Below are 19,989 nucleotides of genomic sequence, written 5' to 3'. Positions count from 1 at the left end.
TTTTTTTTTTTGGCTGTTCTCTGTCACGGTAGAACCAAAAATAGAGAATGGGAAAAGGAAGAGAACGAAGGAGGATCCTTCGGCTCTGATACCAAGTTGATAGAGAACCCTTAGGGAAGGGAGGGGAAATCAGAGTAGAGATGGGAAAAAGGAGGATCACACTCACATTCATTCAATAATCAAATTGCTCTCTAAATCTTCAATCGATTACAACCAATATATAGAAAAATAGGAACATGAAATTAGAAACTTAACTGGAATGGAAACTAGCCTAAACTAGGAAACAACTATAAAAAGGAAACCAAAGCAAGGAAATAAATCCTACTCCTACGTTCAAGTCTGGAAACTAAAAGCATGAAATAAAATACTAAGTAAACTATTAATTTTATTTCCAACCCTTGTTGGACCAAAACCCTGTGCTGGACCCGTTCTTCTTGGCTCTTGGCTTCCAAAGCCGGTCATGCTGGTCCAACCAAGAAAGGGCAGCCGTATCTGCATCACAACTACCCTTTCACACCTTATCCATGTGGCATCCTCTTGCATGTAGCCCTCCTAGCCATGCAACTCATGCATGAGCATGAACCATACACGTATCATTTGTATTAGAGCACCAACATGGCCCTACCATGGGATTCCCACATCTATCTTATGTTTCTTGTTTCGTTACTAAAACAAATATCTGTAGGTAGCGATATCAACCTCAAAAGCTCTTCTAAGTGTCCAAGTAGATGAGGAATTTTGCATTATAGGCCATTTTAGATCAACAGAAATGGGGACAGAAGGTTCAGATGCTAATCCATTGGCACAAACTATCTCTAGAGGAGGCGACTTGGAAGACATGAGTCCGGAAGTAACAATTTTCCAAACTTAATCTTGAGGACAAGATCTTTTTAAGGAAGGGAGTTACATGCATGATTTTTATTTTTACATGGGAACGATTTACATGGATGAATGCTACGTGGCTGGGGATTGAATACGAGTAACAGCTATGCATTATAAGTAGTTATTAATATTTTACGCATATTAAGTTATAAAAGTAATGGGTTTAGTTAGGACTCTATTAGATAATGGAAAAAAAGGCAATTATTAGTAGTTATTATCTCAACTAAATTGTAATTATTAAATACCTTGCATATGATGAATGGAAGAAAGTCTTGAAAATCCAAAATTATCTCTAAAAGAGATGAGGTAGGCTTCTCCTCACCCAAGCCAGGACGCTAGGATTCGTTTGTTAAGTCAGACACCCTATATTCTCTCCTATTTCTTCCATCTCTATCCTTATATTCTCTCTACTGGTATCCATGTACATATCATTTGATATTAGAGCCAGTGAATTACCTACACGTTATAGAGTAAAATTTCACAAGATCCATAATATTCAAATAAGAAATCAGGCTTTGTTTGATGAAATCAGGAAAAAGATGCTAGCATTGTTTGAAAAATTTGACTCATTTGAACAGATGAATAGACCAAAGGAAGAGCTAGCAACCAATGCAATTGAATTGCTGCCAATTGAAACCAACATAATGGTGCAATTAGAGCAGCCACTGAAGAAGAAGATCATGCTCCACTTCCTTCAAGGTGATACCATTCTCTACAACGAGATTGGCAAGTCGTGAGATGACCATTATATCTTCGTTAATTGGGATTTTTCCTATTAAGATCTGAGATCCTGATGGACCCCTATTTTTTTTAATTTCATTGTCCTTAAGGACAAGGACAATTCAAGGGGGAGGGAATGTTATGTGTCTAGACAAGTGTGTATGGTTCATGCCTATTCATGAGTTGCATGGTTGGGAGGACTACATGCAAGAGGATGCCACATGGCTGAGGTGTGAACATGTATGTTGCATACATAGAGAATTTATGTATTAGTAGTTTAAGTAAGCATGGGAGTAGTAGATTTAATTAGGACTCTATGTTGGGAGGTGGGTTTAGTTTTTTTTTCAACAAGTTAAAAGAGAAAATAAGAATGGAGATAGAAGAAATAGGAGAGAAAATATGGTGTTTGGCTCCTCGCGTCTTGGCTTGGGTGAGGAAGTCTACCTCATCTCTTTTAGAGAATTTTGGGATTTTCAAGACTTTCTTCCATTCATTATACGTAAGCTATTTAATGATTACAATGTAGTTGAGATAATAATTGCCACTAATTTCTCACTTTTCCAATTTCTAATAAATTCCTAACTAGACCCACTACTTCCATGACTTAACATGGGTAAAATATTAATAACTACTTCCAATACATAACTACTACCCATATACAATCCCCAACCATGTAGCATTCAGCCACATCGATTGTCACCATGTAAGAGAGAAGATTATCACACATCATCTGGTATCAAAGTTTGGCGACTTTGGCTTAATAGAGGAAGCCGACCTCTTCTCAAGATAACATGAGAAATAATTTACGATTTTCATTGCTTACCATTATTTTAAGATTATCCCTATTTAAAGGGATTACAACAGTTATAATCACCGTTTAACTTCTTCTAACCACAATTCCCACGAATAAACAACAACTAACCCATTTTCTTTGACCCAAATCTCTGACCCAGCTGAGCAGTGGGATGAAGAAGTTGAAGGGATTTTCCCAATCCAGCAATACCATTAACAATGAAGGAAAGGAGGAAACAATGACAAGAATATAAGAAGCATTAGGAACATATGGTATAAGAAAGCACAGTTGAAGAATAACAAGAAGGATAAATAAGAAGAATAGAGGAGGAGAAAATGGATCAATCCTAAGAAGAGGAACAGAGAATGGAACCGAGTGCAGGAAATGAGAGGAGAGAAACACATGTAGCTTCACAACCGTAAGAGGTCAACCAAACTCAAACTTCATTCAATCATCAATATTGTCCAACAATGGGACTAAATGATAACAAATAAATAACTCAAATTAATCCCTAACCATACGTAAACTCTAAAATAGCCTTTGAATCTACTTTGGACTCTAACTTGGATTCAAAAACTGTAAAACAACTTTGAATGCAACTAATACTCTATCTCCTACTTGCTATTAACGAATCTAACAAGATAAAGACAAATTAAAAAAATAAGAGGAATTGTCACTCCCCTCCCCTAAACTTTGGGGAAATATCAAGTTCCCGCACGACTTTTTAATTAATTCACTCCCCTCCCCCGAAATCAAAAGATTCTACCACTCGTTAGTACCTGTTAGATTTTTCAGTTAAGTGTCTAACCTAATTTTGTAAATACCCTAAATGCCCCTCTACTTTAATCGATGAAAAGAAGAAGTGGAAGCCAGCCTCTCTTCCAACCGCTTATTTCTTCACCGTCATTACTCACGGAGAAGACAAAGGCGACTCCATCGTCTTCACCGTCACTGCTCACCGAGAAGCCAGCCCTCTCCAGGTGAGTCTTTCTTCAGCGTCGCTGCTCACCGAGAAGCCAGACCTCTCATATCTGCGCACCAAGAAGACCCAGGCCGGGCCTGTTGGGCTCATCTTACAAATTTTGGATGCATTATTTGCATCTCCAATTCTTCTCTCCTTGGGTCATTGACATAACCCTGTTTTCAGAACTAGAGCATGATGCACCAATTGGAGAACCCCCCATCCTTTTTTTTTTTTCTCAGAGAAAAGTAAAACAAAATCATATGTAAATATAAAATCTTCAGGGCTTGAAATGATTTAGTGAACATAGTATTTCTTTAAACCCATGGAAATATGCAGTAGGCTGTGAAGCCATGTGACAGTTCAAAATTTGTCAGATGAGCTATTCACTGATTAGAAAATGAATGAAATCATAAGTCCAAGAATGTTCGATTTGTAATTGAAAAAACCCTTTTGCAAAGGTACAAAAAACCAACACAGTTACTTGTCATTCCTCAATTGCATCAAATGGCTCAACAAAGAAGTAATAGAAGTCATCTTCTCCACCTCCAAATATTTGCCGAAACTCCCTTATATCCAGCATTTACTGTTTCCTTCCTCTTCCTTTTTTGCTGGGCTGCACTTCTGCCTGTTCTTTTCCCAAGACTTTTGTTACGTCCGCTGCAGAAAATGTTCAATTGTAGAGCAATCTCAGGTAAAAAATGGAGTATAGTCGCCCGGGTTCCCCGTCGCTGATGGAGTACAGTCGCCTGGGTCTTCTCGGTGGACAGCAACGGTGAAGAAAGAGGCGCGGATATGAGAGGGCTGGCTTCTCAGTGAGCAGCGACGCTGAAGAAAGACTCATCTGGAGAGGGCTGGCTTCTCAGTGAGCAGTGACGGAGTCGCTTTTGTTTCTCGGCGACGGTGAAGAAAGAGGCGGTTGGAAGAGGGGCGGGTTTCCTCTCCTTTTCATCAATTAAGTAGAGGAGCATTTAGGGTATTTATAAAATTATGTTAGACACTTAACAGCAGAAACTAATAGGTACTAACGAGTGGTAGAATCTTTTGATTTCGGGGGAGGGGAGTGAATTAATTCAAAAGGCGTGTGAGAACTTGAAATTTCCCCAAAGTTCAGGGGAGGGGAGTGATAATTCCTCAAAAAATAAATTAGATAATCATCCCTAATTTACCCTACGCTTAACTCCATCAACTCTCTTGTTTTTAAAAGATCACAAACCCAAGATACTCTTGTAATTGCCTCAAAGTTGGGGTGGCACTTATCTTATGGGAAGATGGTTGAACTGCAACTCCATAAGTGGGGTGGGGGATCGTGACTCATAATTGGAGGAAGAGACTATTGCCAACAAGTCATGTCTAATAATGCATATAGCAATATCAAGTATGTACAGCTTCCTTGTTTTACCTTAATGGTATTCCATGCACCATCATAAAGACTACCAGCCTGTCATTGCCAAGGTCGCCCAAGAAGAATGTCACAATACGCCAATGGGGTGACTAAGCAACTAACATGGTACTATAGTAGCCCGTACTACAATGTACTCGAGCTACTGCGCTAGCCTCTTCTCAAGCTATAGGTCTAAAACCTCATACATAAATCTTCTTGAAGAGCCATTTTTGTGGAAGGTCGTGTGCTCGAACAAATTCAGTAAAGATAAAATATGCTTCTACTTTGGTATCATAACTGTATAAACATTTGTAGAACCAACACTGTGCAGAAGAATACTCTTCTGTCTAAAGAGTTGCTTTATCAACTAGTCTACCACCCTCTTGGGTTCTATAATGGACCCACTCAAGTATTAGAAGACTCAAATCAAGAGCTTAATGGGAAAACAATGGATATTGTGAAGATTATAAGAGTAATGGGAGAATTGTAAATAAACTGAAATTTGCAATAGGATAGGAAGGCTGTAAATAAAAAGACTCTTAAAAGGGTAAGTTGGTAGTTAAAATGAGTGTTGGGATACGAATGGAATAAGATTTATTGTAAGAGGATAATCTTCGAACAAATATAAAGCTGAGGACAAAATAGAATAAGAATAGAAGAGGGGTAGTATTACTGCCGAAAATCCGTGAGCTGACCCTACACAAGCACAGAAGGCAGAGGCCCGGAGGTATCTCCGGGATTAGTCCTCCGACGCCCAAGTTAGAGACCGACGGAATAGTGTTTTTGCAAGAGTAATGGTGTCTGTGGACGTACCTCCCCTTTCCTCCTTTAGGGTTCCCTCTTATAGGGTTTCTGGGCCTAGGGTTTCAGGAGCCCCCCTCGGGTATCTTCCCCTCACGTGGTTTGAAACCTTGCGGCCTCTATCGGGTGGGCGGCACATGTCCTTCCCTCGAATGCCATGTGTTTTCGCTTTGCTGGGTGACTAATTCTGCTGTATCAGCAGCCCCCTTACTTCCACTAGGAGGCTCTTTGAATGGGAGTAACGACTTAATTTCTCTTTCGAGTGCTCTTTCGGCCTTCGGTTTTGGTGTTCGTCTCGAAACCACAACCTTCGGTTAGGTCTGCTCGGCCCTGGCCCAGGCTCCCAACCGAGGCTGTGACCTTCGGTCAGGTCCGCTTGGCCTTGGGCTGAGCCCTTAACTGAGGTTTTGACCTTCGGTCAGGTTCACTCGGCCTTGGTCTGAGCCCCTAAACGAGGTTTTGACCTTCGGTTAGGTCTGCCCGGCCTTGGCCTGACCCCTTACTGAGGTTGAGACCTTTGGTCAGATCTGCTCGGCCTTGCCTGAGCCCCCTACTGATGTTGTGACCTTCGATCGGGTCTGCTCGGCCTTGGCCTGGGCACCTTACTAAGGTTTTGACTTTCAGTCAGATCTGCTCGGCCTTAGCCTGAGCTCCCAACTGAGGTTTTGACCCTCAGTCAGGTCTGCTCGGCCTTGGCTTGGGCACCCTACCGAGGTTGTGACCTTCGGTCAGGTCTGCTCGGCCTTAGCCTGGGCTCCCAACTGAGGTTTTAACCCTCAGTCAGGTTTGCTCGGCCTTGGCCTAGGCTCCCAACCAAGGTTTTTACCCTCAGTCAGGTCTCGGCCTTGGCCTGAGCCCCCTACCGAGGTTTTGAACTTCGGTCAGGTTCACTCGGCCTTGGCCTGAACCCCCAACCGAGGTTTCGACCTTCGGTTAGGTCTGCTCTGCCTTGGCCTGACCCCCTACCGAGGTTGTGACCTTCGGTCAGGGTTGCTCAGCCTTGGCCTGGGCACCCTGCCGAGGTTCTGACCTTCGGTCAGGTCTACTCGACCTTGGCCTGAGCCCCCTATCAATGTTTTGACCCTCGGTCAGGTCTGCTCTAGTCTGGGTGCGGTACTACGCTCGTGTGCTTTGCTCGAGTGTACTTCGGGAATCTTGCGTGGATGACGTGTACTGCATTTAATGAGGCTGGGGTTTTGTATTGACGCACTTTTTACTGCATTTAATGAGGCTGGAGAGTCGTATCGACACACTTTTGTGTACAAATAGTGTCACTCTTTCATTTTGTCATCTTCTACTCATTTCTCTGACCCTTCGCCCTTCGTCCTTAACTGTCCTCTGATCTTCGGTTTGGCCAGAGTCATTCGAGGGTGTAGTTTCTAGGCGTCGGAGTCTTGGCTAGGTCTGAGGGATGTCCTCGGACTCGTCCTCCACATCCACATCTTCGGATGCCTCCTCATCCTCTACCGCCAATGACATGAGTGGTGGAGGTATTAGGGAGGGGCTTCTCGACTCCAAGGCCTAGACAAACGAGTCCCTGGAGGTCGAAGCTAGGAATATAGTGTCAACCATAACCGAGGAAGAGCTAATGGAGCTCCGTGCATCATGTAGTATCCCGGATGAGTTTGTCCTTAGGGTATTAAGGCCCGAAGATAGAGCAAGCTACCAAAATCCTAAAGAGCTTTGTTTCTATCAGGATGTCTTTAAGGCCGGGCTTCGACTCCCTCTTCACCCATTCTTCAGCCAGGTGTTTCGGCACTAGGCATCTGTCCAGCCCAGCTGACCCCAAACGGGTGGCGGCAGGTCCTTAGTTTCATCGTCTTCTCTCGGATGGGGAGACCTCTCTCCCTTCTTGTCTTCCTTAATTGTATGTCTCTTGGTTCCAGCAAGGGGGACGGGCTGGTACTACTTTTTTCCTAGAAAAGACCTCCGATTTTTTAATCGATACCCGACCTCGATACATGGTTGGAAGTTGAAGTTCTTTTTTGTGAGGGTGTCCGAAGGGTTCCCCTTCGGTAATACTTGGGACATCCCAGATCTGAAGGACGTGAACTCTGCACCTACCCTCTTTGGGGCAGATGCAGAATCACTGTCGACTCACCAGTAGCCTCCAGTCGGATGCCTTTTTGTTCCTCTTCGGGCTTAGCCCGGGTGAGTCCTAGGTTTGCCACTGTTTTTGCTTCGGATTTAGCTTTCTCGTACTGATCTTGACCATCTTTGTTGCATTGCAAATTTTGAGAGCAGAAGCTAGGGCGGCTGAGGGGCAGGCCTAACTGAAGGAAGCCAGGGCCCAAGATGCCCAGCTGAGGCAGTTGAAGAAAGGCAAAAGAAGAGGGGCTTCAACTTCCGATGCCCTCCCAAAGAAGAAGCCCAGATCCAAAGACTCCACCGCCGAGGCCATCCAGGCGCTAAAGGCCCCAAGCCGCGGCACGTCCCCTCCTTGGGCCTCCTCCCTTGGTGCCGACTTTTGAAGCCCGAGGGGCAGTCATTCTTGAGCTGAAGTCGGGTTCATCCCTCGGTGGTCCATCAAGGAGGGCGAGACACTTTCCATCGGGCGAGTTGCCTGAGATCTTGTCCAGAAGGGGAGCCTGCTAGGAGACGTGGCCGAGGCCCAAAGCCAAGGGACCAAGGCCATGATTACAAGCACTTGCATGTTTATGGCAGCGGTAATCTTCGGCATTCAGCCTTGAATTTTCTTTCTTTTCTCGTTGCTTCCCCCTTTTTTTTCTAACTGTTGATCTCTTTCAGGCTCCGAACCAAGTCAGCCAGCTGACTATCCAAGCCGAAGCCCTGGCCAGGGACCTCGAGGTGTCCGAGCGTGAGAAGTCAGGGCTCAACAAGGAGCACATAGTCCTTGAAAAAGTGGAACATCTGGAGGCCGACCTCCTCTGCGCACAACAGGAGAGTGATCGGAAGCTTAAGGAACTGGAGGCGCAGATGGCCGTAAGGCTAAGGGAAGCCGAAGCCCGAGCTGTCTAGAGCTACAAGTCCTCTGAGGACTTTCAGGAGGTGGTCAAGAGCGCCATCGCCCCCGTGTTCATCATGGGCGCTACGGATGTTCGAGATTGGGTCCTCGAACATCATCCCGAGGTATCCTTCGAGGGTAGTGGCCTCATCTTCGAGGAGGACGCTGACGCAGCTCCTGGCTCCACCGAGGTCGTAGATGGCGAGGACAGCGGCAGTGAGGGAGAGGGGGTTCAGGCTTCTTGTGAGGTCCCTTTTACTCCTGGGAGAGGAGACTCCGATGTAGATGCTACCGACCCTGCTGGGGACGAGGCCACCCCTCCATCAGACGCTCCATGAGGCTCCCTTTTTTTTTTAACCTTGGCCCTCGGGCCTCTTTGTAACCTTAGCCTTAGGTTCTATGTAATTTTGGCCTTCGGGCGTCTTCATGAATGAAATACTTTTTTGTTCAGATACTTGTATTCTCGCTTTGCTTTGCTTTCTTTTTTTTTTTTTGCAATTCCGAACCCGAAGGGCTCTACCAGATCTTCGGCCCACAGGTGTGGGTATGAAGGCCGAAGCTCTTATTCAAGTGGTTGTGGGAGCGAACCTTTATCACAAGGTTCGGTTCCGTTGAGTCATTGGTCCGATGGTGGGGGGACAAAGGCCGAAGCTCCCACGCACCTCGAGGTGTCTTCATTCAGCCCCCACCGTAGGTGCCTCCTTCATACCCTTGCCTATTGGCGGCTCTCAACTTAGTCCGGCCCTATCTGGGGGTTCCTAGTCAGGTCTGCTCCGCCTTGGCCTGAGCTCCCAACCAAGGTTATTCCTTCGATCATGTCTTCTCGGCTTTGGCCCGAGTGCCCAACCGAAGGATGTTCCTCATATTAACAATTATCTAGAAGCGATTGTTGTAAGCCAGCTCATATATTATGGGATGAAAATCCTTCGGAGAGCTAGGGGTGGAGAGTTACAACTTGGAAGTGCTTAGGGATTCAAAAAATTACAAAATGTAAATGTAAATGTGTTTGCTGCTTCACTACTGGTAGAATTTTCTCAAATTCTTTGAGTTCCATGATCGGTACCTTTTCTCCCCCCGTAGTCTCCAGGTGATAGGACCTTGGTCGTATTATCCTTGAGACTCTGTAAGGACCTTCCCAATTTGGAGCTAGCTTTCCTTGATGCCTCGGGTTTGATATCTCCGCCCTTCTGAGAACGAGGTCACCCATTCTGAAGTCGTTCCTTCGGACTTTAGAGTTGTAATGCCTCGCAACCTTTTGCTGGTAGGCGACGATCCTTTCTTGCGAGGCGTCTCTGACTTAAGTCAAGAGGTCTAAATTAGCTTGGAGTCCTTTATCGTTTTCTTCTTCATCTTAATACCGAATCCGATGGATCATGGCTCCTACCTCCACCGGGAGCACAACTTCGGTGCCTTAGGTTAAAATGAAGGGTGTTTCTCCAGTAGCTGATCTCTCAGTCATACGGTAAGCCTAGAGGATGTTGTGTAACTCTTCTGCCCATAACCTTTTGGCATCATCCAGTCTCTTCTTTATTCCTTGGAGCAGGGTACGATTGGTTACCTTTGTCAGTCCGTTGGTCGATGGGTAACCGACGGATTTTTTTTGTGGTCAATGCCGAGGGTATCACAAAACAAGCCAAAAGTCAGGTAGGCAAACCGAGTTCTATTGTCCGTTACTACCACCCGGGGGATTCCGAATCGATAGACTACCGCCCTCTCGAAGAAGTCCCTTACATTTTTTTTGGATATCGTAGCCAATGCTTCGGCTTCTGCCCACTTTGTGAAATAGTCTACTGCCACCACAACAAACTTTCTTTGCCTCGTGGCCAAGGGGAACGGGCCCAGGATGTCCATTCTCCACATAACAAATGGTATTGGGCTTGACATGCCTGCCTCAGCACTTTATGGGCCAAGGCCCGGGCTCCCAGGTGTTGGCCACATATCCCTTCATGTACTTCTAGGAGTGCGTACTCGCCATCGCCTAGGTTCAGGCACTTGAGGTACGGTGTGGTGAACCCTATTTTGTACAGCGTCTCGTCCTTTAATGGGAAGCATGCTGACCACATTCATACCTTCCTCGCCTCGTCCTTGTCCTTGGGGAGTACTCCTTCCTTCAGGTATTCGATTATGGCATCCATCCAGCTAGGGCCGTTCTCGCCAACAGGCAACACCTCCCAGGTTTTTCGGTACTTGGTTGGGGTAATACTTCAAAATACACAGATCGTCCAAGGTCCGTGAACTCAGAGGTGGCCAATTGTGATAGCGTGTCTGCGCTAGCATTCTTTGCCCGTGGCACCTGCCTTACCTCGAACTCCTTAAAGGCTGTCACTTTCTCTCGCACTTTCTTCAAGTACTCGGCCATCTTTTGTTCCTTGGCTTCATAGTCCTCAGTCACTTGTTGCACCACGAGCTGTGAGTCACTGTGCACCACTAACTCCTGTACCATCAAAGCCCGCGCCAGATTTATTCCGGTTATTAGTGCTTCGTAATCAGCTTCATTATTGGAGGCATCGAAGTCGAACCGTATGGCATACTTGATCTTGAATCCTTCGGGGCTAACAAGTATGATCCCTGCACCGCTTCCCGCACTGTTGGATGCACTATCCACATACAATGTCCAAGTCCTTTTTGCCTGAGCCTCGACAGACTCCTGGGGTTCATCTGGGAGTGTTGTCTCGGCTATGAAGTCGGCTAGGGCCTGTGCTTTATTGCGGTTCTCGGTTTATACTGGATGTCGAATTCTTCAAATTCTATTGCCCAGTTTACTAGGCGGCCGGACATATCCGGCCTCTGTAGTATCTTCTTCAGGGGTTGGTCTGTGAGCACACACCGTGTGCGACTGAAAATAGGGCCTCAGCTTTCTTGCCACTATCACCAGGGCATATGTCACTTGCTCCATCTTTCTGTATCTTGTTTCTGCATCCAAAAGGGTTCGACTAACGTAATATATTGGCCATTGTTGTCTTCCTTCTTCCTTTATCAGTACCGCGCGTACTGCCACTGTCGATACAACTAGGTATAACTGCAAGGTATCCCCCGTGTTTGGCTTCGTCAATAGTGGGGGCGTCGCTAAGTACTCTTTCAATAGTTAGAAGGACTTTTCGCATTCCTCCGTCCACTCGAACTTTTTCAACCCCTTCAAGGTTTTGAAGAAAGGAAGGCATTTATCAGCTGACCGATACATGAACCGTCCTAGGGCGTCGACTCTACCTGTGAGCTCCTGGACTTGTTTCACATTCTGTTGTGGCCTCTTATCTCGAATGGCCTGTATTTTCATCAGGTTGGCTTCAATTCCCCTCTCCGAAACGATGAAGCCGAGGAACTTTCCCGATGCTACTCCAAACACACACTCTGTTGGATTCAACTTCATGTCGTATTGCCTTAATACTAGGAATGCCTTTTCCAAGTCTCGGATATGGTGTTCTGCCTTCAGGCTTTTCTCTAACATATCATCAACGTATACCTCCATGGTCTTACTAATCATCCCCTTGAAGATCTTGTTCACTAACCTTTGATAAGTGGCCCCCGCGTTTTTTAGTCCGAAGGGCATTACTTCATAGCAGTAAAGTCCTCCCTCGGTCACGAAGGATGTCTTTGGGACATCGGCCTCACACATCTTGATCTGATTATATCCCGAGTACGCGTCATGAAGCTCAACGCCTCATGTCCTAAAGTGGCATCAATGAGAAGGTCTATCTTCAGTAGGGGTAACTGTCCTTTGGGCAGGCCTTGTTTAAATCTGTGAAGTAGATGCAGATCCTCCACTTCCCGTTTGCCTTTGGGACCATAACCATATCGGATATCCATTCGGGGTATTGGATTTCGCGGATGAACCTTGCTTCTAGCAACTTCTCTATCTCCTCATCTATCTTCTGCTACCTCTCGGGGGCGAAGGTCCTCTTCTTCTGCTGCACCGGCTTTTTTGTCGGGTTGATACTTAGACGATGTTCTATTACCTCTCGGTTTATCCCAGGCATGTCTGAGGCCGGCCAGGCTAAGACGTCAGAATTGCCTCAAAGGAATGAGATGAGTTTTTCTCGTTGCTGCCTTGGCATTGTAGCCCCGACTCAAAATTGACGAGTACTATCCCCTTCTTCGGCTTCGACTTGTATCAGCTCTTCAGCCGGTTCTCCCCTCTAATAATTTGTGTCATCGCGTAGATCTTCTATCGGGAGTGCCTCGCCCGCTTTTCCCTTTCCCCACAAGGTGGCAGCGTAGCACTTTCAGGACACCTCCTGATCGCCTCGACATTCACCGACCCCGTTCTTAGTTGGGAACTTCATCTTAAGGTGTGGTGTGGAGACGATAGCCTTTAGCAGGTTTAAGCCAACCCTCCCTAGTATGGCGTTGTACGCTGAAGTGATGTTTACTACGAGGAAGTTAATCATAACTGTTATTTGGCAGTCTCCGGTGCCTGCCCTTACCAGCAACTCAACTGACCCTTCTACTTTGACCGGGGCGCCCGAGAACCCTTGCAATGGGTGTTCGACCTTCTTCAGCTTTCCTTTATCTAGGCCCATCTTCTGGAAGGCTTCAAGGAATAGGATATCAATTGAACTGCCGTTATCCACCAAGATCCTTTTTACTATGCAATCGGCTAAGGTCACGGTGATTACCAGGGCATCGTTATGTGGCGTCTGCACCCCTCCCAGGTCGTCATCCGAGAAGGAGATAACCGTCCCTATCCTTGCCTTCTTGTTTGACCATTCGGCCACATGCACGCTTCTCGCATGGGCTTTTGCTTTCCTGGCCGAGATAGAATCGTCTCCAGCGATTAGGCCTCCACTGATAGTCGTTATAAACCTAGTTGGGCTTTTATGATCGTCACGGGGGCGATGGTCAGCTTCCTCGGGTGTCTTGTCCCTTTGCCGTTCCTGATTGCCCCCGCGGGTTGGCCCCCTTCTTTCACGGCGGCCTCTACCGTCTCTTTGGCGGTTGTCCCTACGGTCATTGCCGTCTTGGGCATCCTCCTTTTCACGGTCTACGAATCGACCTAGATATCCTCTTCAGATCATTCTTTCTATCTCTCCCTTCAGGTGCCAACAATCTTCGGTGTTATGGCCGTGGTCTCTGTGAAAGTGGCAATACTTGTCACTATGGCGTCTCTCAGGATGTCGTCCCATCTTCCCTGGCCACTTCATGACTCTGGCGTCTGAAGTTTCTTTTATCTGCATTAGCACGTCCGTCCGTCTCTGCTTTAGCGGCACATATCTCTCGAACTTCTTCGGCGGACTGGGTGCCCGATCACGTTCGGACTTTCATCTCTTGCCCTTGGAAGGTTTGTCATCATCTCTTGAGGTTCTTTTCCTCTCCGTCTTCGCTTCAGCTTCCTCATTAGCTTAGAGGGTTTCTTCCATCTGAATATACTTATCACACCGAGCCCTTAACTCAGGTAGGTTCTTCGGTATATGCTTCACCAAAGACCTTTTTAGCTCTTTATCTTTGACGCCTCCCAATAAGGCCGTGAACTCTTCTTTCAGGTCCAAACCTCTGATCGTGATCTTCTCCTGCTGGAAGCGCTTCATGTAGCTTCGCAGTGACTCTCCTTCATGCTGTTTGACGTTGATCAGGTTCAATGTGGTCTTCTGAAGGGGTTGGCTACTGGAGAATCCCTTCACGAAGAAGTAACTCAAATCGCTGAAGCTGTGAATCTATTTTGTCGGCAAGCGGTTGTACCATAACCTTGCTGCTCCTCTGAACGTTAAAGGTAAGGCACGACACATGATGTTTTCCAAGACTCGGTGGAACTGCATCGCAAACTTGAAGCCTTCCAGATGATCGACGGGGTCTCCAGACCCGTCGTAGGTGTTATATTTGGGTAGACGAAAATCGAACGGGAGCTGGTCCCTCATGACCTCATCAGCTAGAGCCGTGTCATTAGTGAGGTCCGGCCCGCGAGTTCCTATCTGGTTTTCTGCAACCTTCTTGATTTCGTCTTTCAGGTCTAGGATCATCTGCTTCAACCTCTAGTCCTCATGTCTCTGTCCGTCTCCTTGGCGTGGCTCCTCATGCCTGGCCCCGATGGCGCGCCACATCCTTTCTTTGTGTGCGGGGCTTTCCCTCATTGCTTGGTTTCAAGGATTCCGACCGAACCTTATCGATCCTGAACTAATCAGGTCCTCGTCTTGAGCTCGCTCTGGCTGGACATGGGAGCCTCGCGGTGCTCTGTCGGTCTTCTGAGAGACGGCTTTGGAGACCTCCTTCATTGTCTCGGCCATTCGGTCATACTTCTCCTGAAGGGCGTCGAATTGCTCCCTCGTCGCATATTCCTGCACCCTAGGAGGGGGTGGAGGATTACTATCTCCGCACACCGAATATCCGGTCGAGCGCCGGTCCCTCGCGGAACCTTCCCGATCATTGTTTCTCCGTTCTTCGCCGATTTCCGTCGAGGGGGGAGCCCTCCTGAAGGTTCCCCCTCGTTCATATTTATACTCGGTGTTGCTGTTGTTTTCTTACGATTGTAGGTCTTCCTCACCATTACTCCGTCGCTTCTCACAGACGGCGCCAATCTATTACTGCTGAAAATCCGTGAGCCGACCCTGCACAAGCACAGAAGGCAGAGGCCCGGAGGTATCTCCGGGATTAGTCCTCCGACGCCCAAGTTAGAGACTGGCAGAACAATGTTTTTGCAGGAGTAATGGTGTCTGTGGACGTACCTCCCCTTTCCTCCTTTAGGGTTCCCCCTTATAGGGTTTCTGGGCCTAGGGTTTCGGGAGCCCCCCTCACGTGGTTTGAAATCTTGCGGCCTCTATCGGGTGGGCGGCACGTGTCCTTCCCTCGGATGCCACGTGTTTTCGCTTTACTGGGTGACTAATTCTGCCGTATCAGGTAGTTTTGTAAAAAAACAGTTAGAAATAAAAGATTAAAAAAAGTGATGCCCATTGCATGAGGTAGTGGAACCAATGTGAAAAGATGCCCATTGCATGAGGAAGAAAAAAAGTGAACAGAAAACACTGTTCATGAGTTACTGTTCACATATGCAGTACCTGTGAACAGTGCCGGTGCCTCATGTGGCCCAATTGTCCCATCAGATTTGGAAGGAAGAAGTTCAGAAAAGTTCAAGATCTGCCTACAATTTCAGCAATGGTAGTTCCTAGGATTTGTTTCTGTTTTTGGTTTTTCTTGGTTAACAAATTAGTATTATTTGTTAGGAAAGTCTGTTATTAGTTTCCATTCTTTAGTTTCCTATTTTAGTTGCTTTCTAATTGTAAGCTGAACTCACTCCTATATATAAGGAGCTTCTGTAATCGATTTTAGCTGATGAAGATTTGTTTATGATAAGATGTTTTGCTGTGAGATGCAGTTGGGTGAGAGGCCCTAGTTGAGATGCCTAGGGTTGAGATGCCCAAAACCTATCCCTTGGTCTTCCCCCTTCTCAACCCCTCCATCAGTTTCTTTTTTCTCTTTTATTTCCTGTGAGAGGGTGATCTAAGAGTGTTGGTACTCTGTTTGAACACCCAAAGATCAGCCTACAGATCAGTTTGAAGCACATCCCAGACTTAAGGATCGAATTCAGCCTCCTACTCAAGTTTCCTTTTCTTGGTCGATCACTGGAACTTTAAGACCTGAAGGCAATTCTTCCAGCCCTTTTGAGGTTTACTACACTCGAAACCCCATTTTCTCCTATCTGTGTTATATGTGATCGTGATTGGTTTCATACCTATTTGGTGGGTTCAAGCAAATTTGGAGGGTAGTTTCAGGTCCATCCGAGCTCGGTTGTGAGTTCTCAGTTTTCTCCTATTTCAGCCCATATTTTCAGATCCTACCTGGGATTAGGTCCAATGTGATCTAGTCTTACATCGTCCATGCCACGGCTCCACTTTCACATGTGTTTGGGCATAGGGAATACTATTGGGTAGCGTTCTTTAACCCTAAAAGGATATGAAAATCGTGGGGCGGGGTGAAGGTTGTCTGTAACCTTCCAACCAGCGGAAGAACGAGTTTCATTTCAGGCAAGATATCTCCTCAATACAAGTCAATCCAAATGATATTTCAGGCGAAGGATACTACTCCAAAGCCTTAGTGAATGCAAGCACAAGTAGTACCAACGGTTTGCAACTGAGAGAGATATATCTCTGAAGTGACTCTGGTGGAAGAGGAAAAGTCACAACAGAGGACTCTTTCAGATTGGTCTTCTAGGGTTTGAATCGCCTAAAGATAGGCTTCCTTTGACCCAAATCTCAGACCCAACTAATCAGGGAATAAGGATGAAGAAGTTGAAGGGCTTTTTCCCAGTCTAGCAGTGCCACTAAGTAAAGGAAAGGAGGAAACAAAACAATTATAGAATAATAAGAAGCCAAAGGAAGATATGGTATACGAAAGCATAATTGAAGAATAACAGCAAGAATAAAGAACAGAGGAGGAGAAGATGAATGACACCTGAGAAGAGGAACAGAGAACAGAACCGAGTACAGGAAACAAGAGAAGAGACTTTGAATCTACTTTGGACTCTAAGTTGAACTCAAAAACTGAAATAACTCGGACTCAATCTTACTGTCCAACGATGGGACTACATGGTAGCATTTAAATAACTCAAAGTAATCCCTAATCATATGAAACTCTGAAATAGACTTTGAATCTACTTTTGACTCTAACTTGGACTCAAAAACTGAAAACAAGTTTGAATGCAACTGAGACTCTTATCTCCTACTTGCTAACGAATCTAAGAAAAATACTTAAAAAGTACACCCCTAAATAACCTTAAACCTAACTGCATCAAGAACTGAAAAGGAAGAGAACAGAAAATAGAGAAGAATAGAAGAATTCAATAAAAAGAAGAGTAGATTACGAAGGGGTTAAGCAGGCATAACCACTTAACCAAGGTTTACAGTATCAGTATTGGGTATCAAAAAGGAACGGTGATTTTAAGAGAGGTATCGTATGCTTTGATTTGGAACTGAGGAAACATATAGGAAGCAGTGAAGTAGCAGTAGTTTTTTTTTTTTTTTGGTCAAAAGTGGAACATTTATTTAAAGAAAATCAGTGTAGTACCCAATAGTTGGTTCGTCTAAAAACACATAAAGCAATTTAATTGGATGGCCGACCATGTAGCTGATCTGATTGCTGTCTTAGTGTTGCTCCTTTCTCTCTTAGAACAGTGAGTACAAGTATTAGGATTACCGCTTTCCACCACTTTGGGACTGTTCTTTGTTCTCCCCGCCCACCCACACACAGGTTCTACATTTCCAATTTCTTTGTTTGGCATGTTTATCCAAATTCTGTGGGTGTGTCCCTTACTGCTATAGTTAGTAAATTTTATTTTTTAACTCACAATCACACATGCACATGTACCATTTTTTCAGAAAATATTTTCCATTTGACATTTTTAATATAGTATAATCATGTATTTCATATATTGGTTGTATAACTAGCATGCTTTGTAGTCTTAGTCTGCACGATTGTGCCTTATTCATCTATTTTTTTATTAATATTGTAGTTTTTAAAACTTATTAACGCACAAAATACTATGAGAAGAGTTCTCTTTTTCTGGATGAGCACATTTTTTTTTTTTTTCCATTTGGCAAATGGGGCTGCAGCTGTGCAAACAGGTAGGACCCAAAGACCCCTACTCACATGTCAAAGTTTCATCCTAAATAGAGTTTGCCAAGTGGCAAATTAAAGCATTGAAATATAGGGTGTGTGGACCTACACAGGAGGTTGTCATTTCATATAGGGTGCGAGGACCTACAAGGGAGGTTGTCATTACCAGGGGTTGGGGTTGGGGTAAATGATTTGAATTTAGCTATGAAATTTTAGTCATGGTCAATCCAGATCATAACCTGCATACCTAACCGTCAGAATTATCAAATCACCTTTACACATGGCAAAACTAGCTGTGCACCAAATTACCCTTTACACATGGCATAACTAGCTGCGCCCATCCACAGATTAGGGTTTAAAAACAGGAGTCAGTGATGAAACCCACTAATTCTGATTCAGATCGGCTCGGAATCAGTCCCAAGAACCCTAGAATTGATTATTTGATCTGAAAACCCACCGATTCATTGGAATCTTGATGGGAATATTCCAATTTGGAATACTGGAAATTGGGATCGGTCCCGGCCAATTCACTGATTTTTTAAACCCTCCCACAGATGCTCTCTAGATGTGTCAGAGCGGTGACACTTCTGCCTTATGAAAAGTGTCCAGTACTTACATTTTGTATGATGCCAGAATTATGAACTTTGTTCTTCAATTGCCTTAAAAATTCAACCAGAATTATTTTCTCCAATTTTACTCCAATACCTTGAGTGTCAAGGGTAAGATTGTTCCTGGCATTACTTTTCTTGCGCTTCATGATTTGGTAAATAGCCTTAAAAGAATAAAAACTTCTCTTCAGTCATTATTTTCTGAAGTGGTATAGCCGTACTTTCTTGCACAACGTTCTTGATCCGGATGATTTTATCTCTCTCTATATATAGTGAAATAATAACATTAAGTTTTGCTTTCTTTCTCAGGAGGCCATCACTTAGATTTGCGTTCTTCAACCACTGAGGATCCTGATTGGTTGGTTGAGCAGAGGGAATCAGAAATCCAGCTGATTGCAGGCTGGATAAAGAGCTATAATGAGGAGAAGATGAGGTTATCCAGCATGTAGAGGTGTAGATCCTCAGCAATTGTTAGGCATGTAGATGCATGGGCACTTTCCACTTCCCCAACCAAGAAAATAAGCACCCTTTCAAGCTGAATTGTCTTCTGGTCCACTCATTGACTCTCCAGATAAACTTCGATTGCTAAAGGACAATGAGACATTACAGAAACCAACCAGCCATTTTCCACAGCCAGATTGTTGATGGTAGTGAGTTTCTCAGTGTTTTTCAACCTGTGTTACAAAAGTGTTAATCCGGAAACGAGTGATCCACTTGAAGCAGGGAACTTCTGGCTTAAGCGTGGTTATTTATTTCTTTTGTATGAGCTAAGACTGCCAGAACATGAAGCATCAAGTTCCAAACCTGATACATGAAACCAGATGTTGTGTCATTCATGGGAGTTGCAGGAAGGGAACTCAGAGCTGGAAAGAAAATTAATCCAACTGCCAAAAGGATTTAATAAATTGCTATTGTGAGACCTAATCACAATTGCACACGTGTCTCATGTATGTGACAACTTGAAAGACAACACAGTAACTAGCTTGTGGTTTTGAGTTCGACACCTTATCTTCTTAGGGTCACTCACATGCGATGTTTAGTGTTCTTTACTGTTTTTGGTGAAAATAATAGTTCTCATTTAACTTCGGTATGACTCTGTCCAAGCGGTTGCGAGGTCCATATGAGTCCGCGGAACTAATTAGGCAAAAAAATAAAAAATCGCGAATCTTTAGTGGAAATTGAAGCAGTTATAATCTTGTAGACTCGTTATCAAAAAATTAGTCATACAGACTCATGTGGTCAAGCTGCCAATTGCGGTCCATTGAAGATTGCTTTCGTTCATATTCAATTTGGAATTATGGATAGGTTGAGACAGACTTGAGACGCTCAAATTGCTCC

The 19,989-nt window shown here is 45.0% G+C and overlaps 1 protein-coding gene across 1 annotated transcript in view; it reads left to right on the top strand.

The window, feature by feature from the left end:
• The window catches only part of LOC122065008 (lysosomal Pro-X carboxypeptidase), a 36,378-nt gene extending 16,637 nt beyond the window's left edge, over nucleotides 1-19,741 (top strand). Inside the window, exon 10 of the mRNA XM_042628806.1 lies at nucleotides 18,961-19,741. Coding sequence (XP_042484740.1) covers nucleotides 18,961-19,100 — 140 coding nt within the window. The 3' untranslated portion in view covers nucleotides 19,101-19,741. The remainder of the gene's footprint in view (nucleotides 1-18,960) is intronic.
• The last annotated feature ends 248 nt before the right edge of the window (nucleotides 19,742-19,989 follow it).

Source organism: Macadamia integrifolia, unplaced genomic scaffold (assembly GCF_013358625.1).
Source record: "Macadamia integrifolia cultivar HAES 741 unplaced genomic scaffold, SCU_Mint_v3 scaffold1851, whole genome shotgun sequence".
Lineage (NCBI taxonomy): Eukaryota > Viridiplantae > Streptophyta > Magnoliopsida > Proteales > Proteaceae > Macadamia > Macadamia integrifolia.
This window is presented reverse-complemented; position numbering and strand designations above follow the sequence as displayed.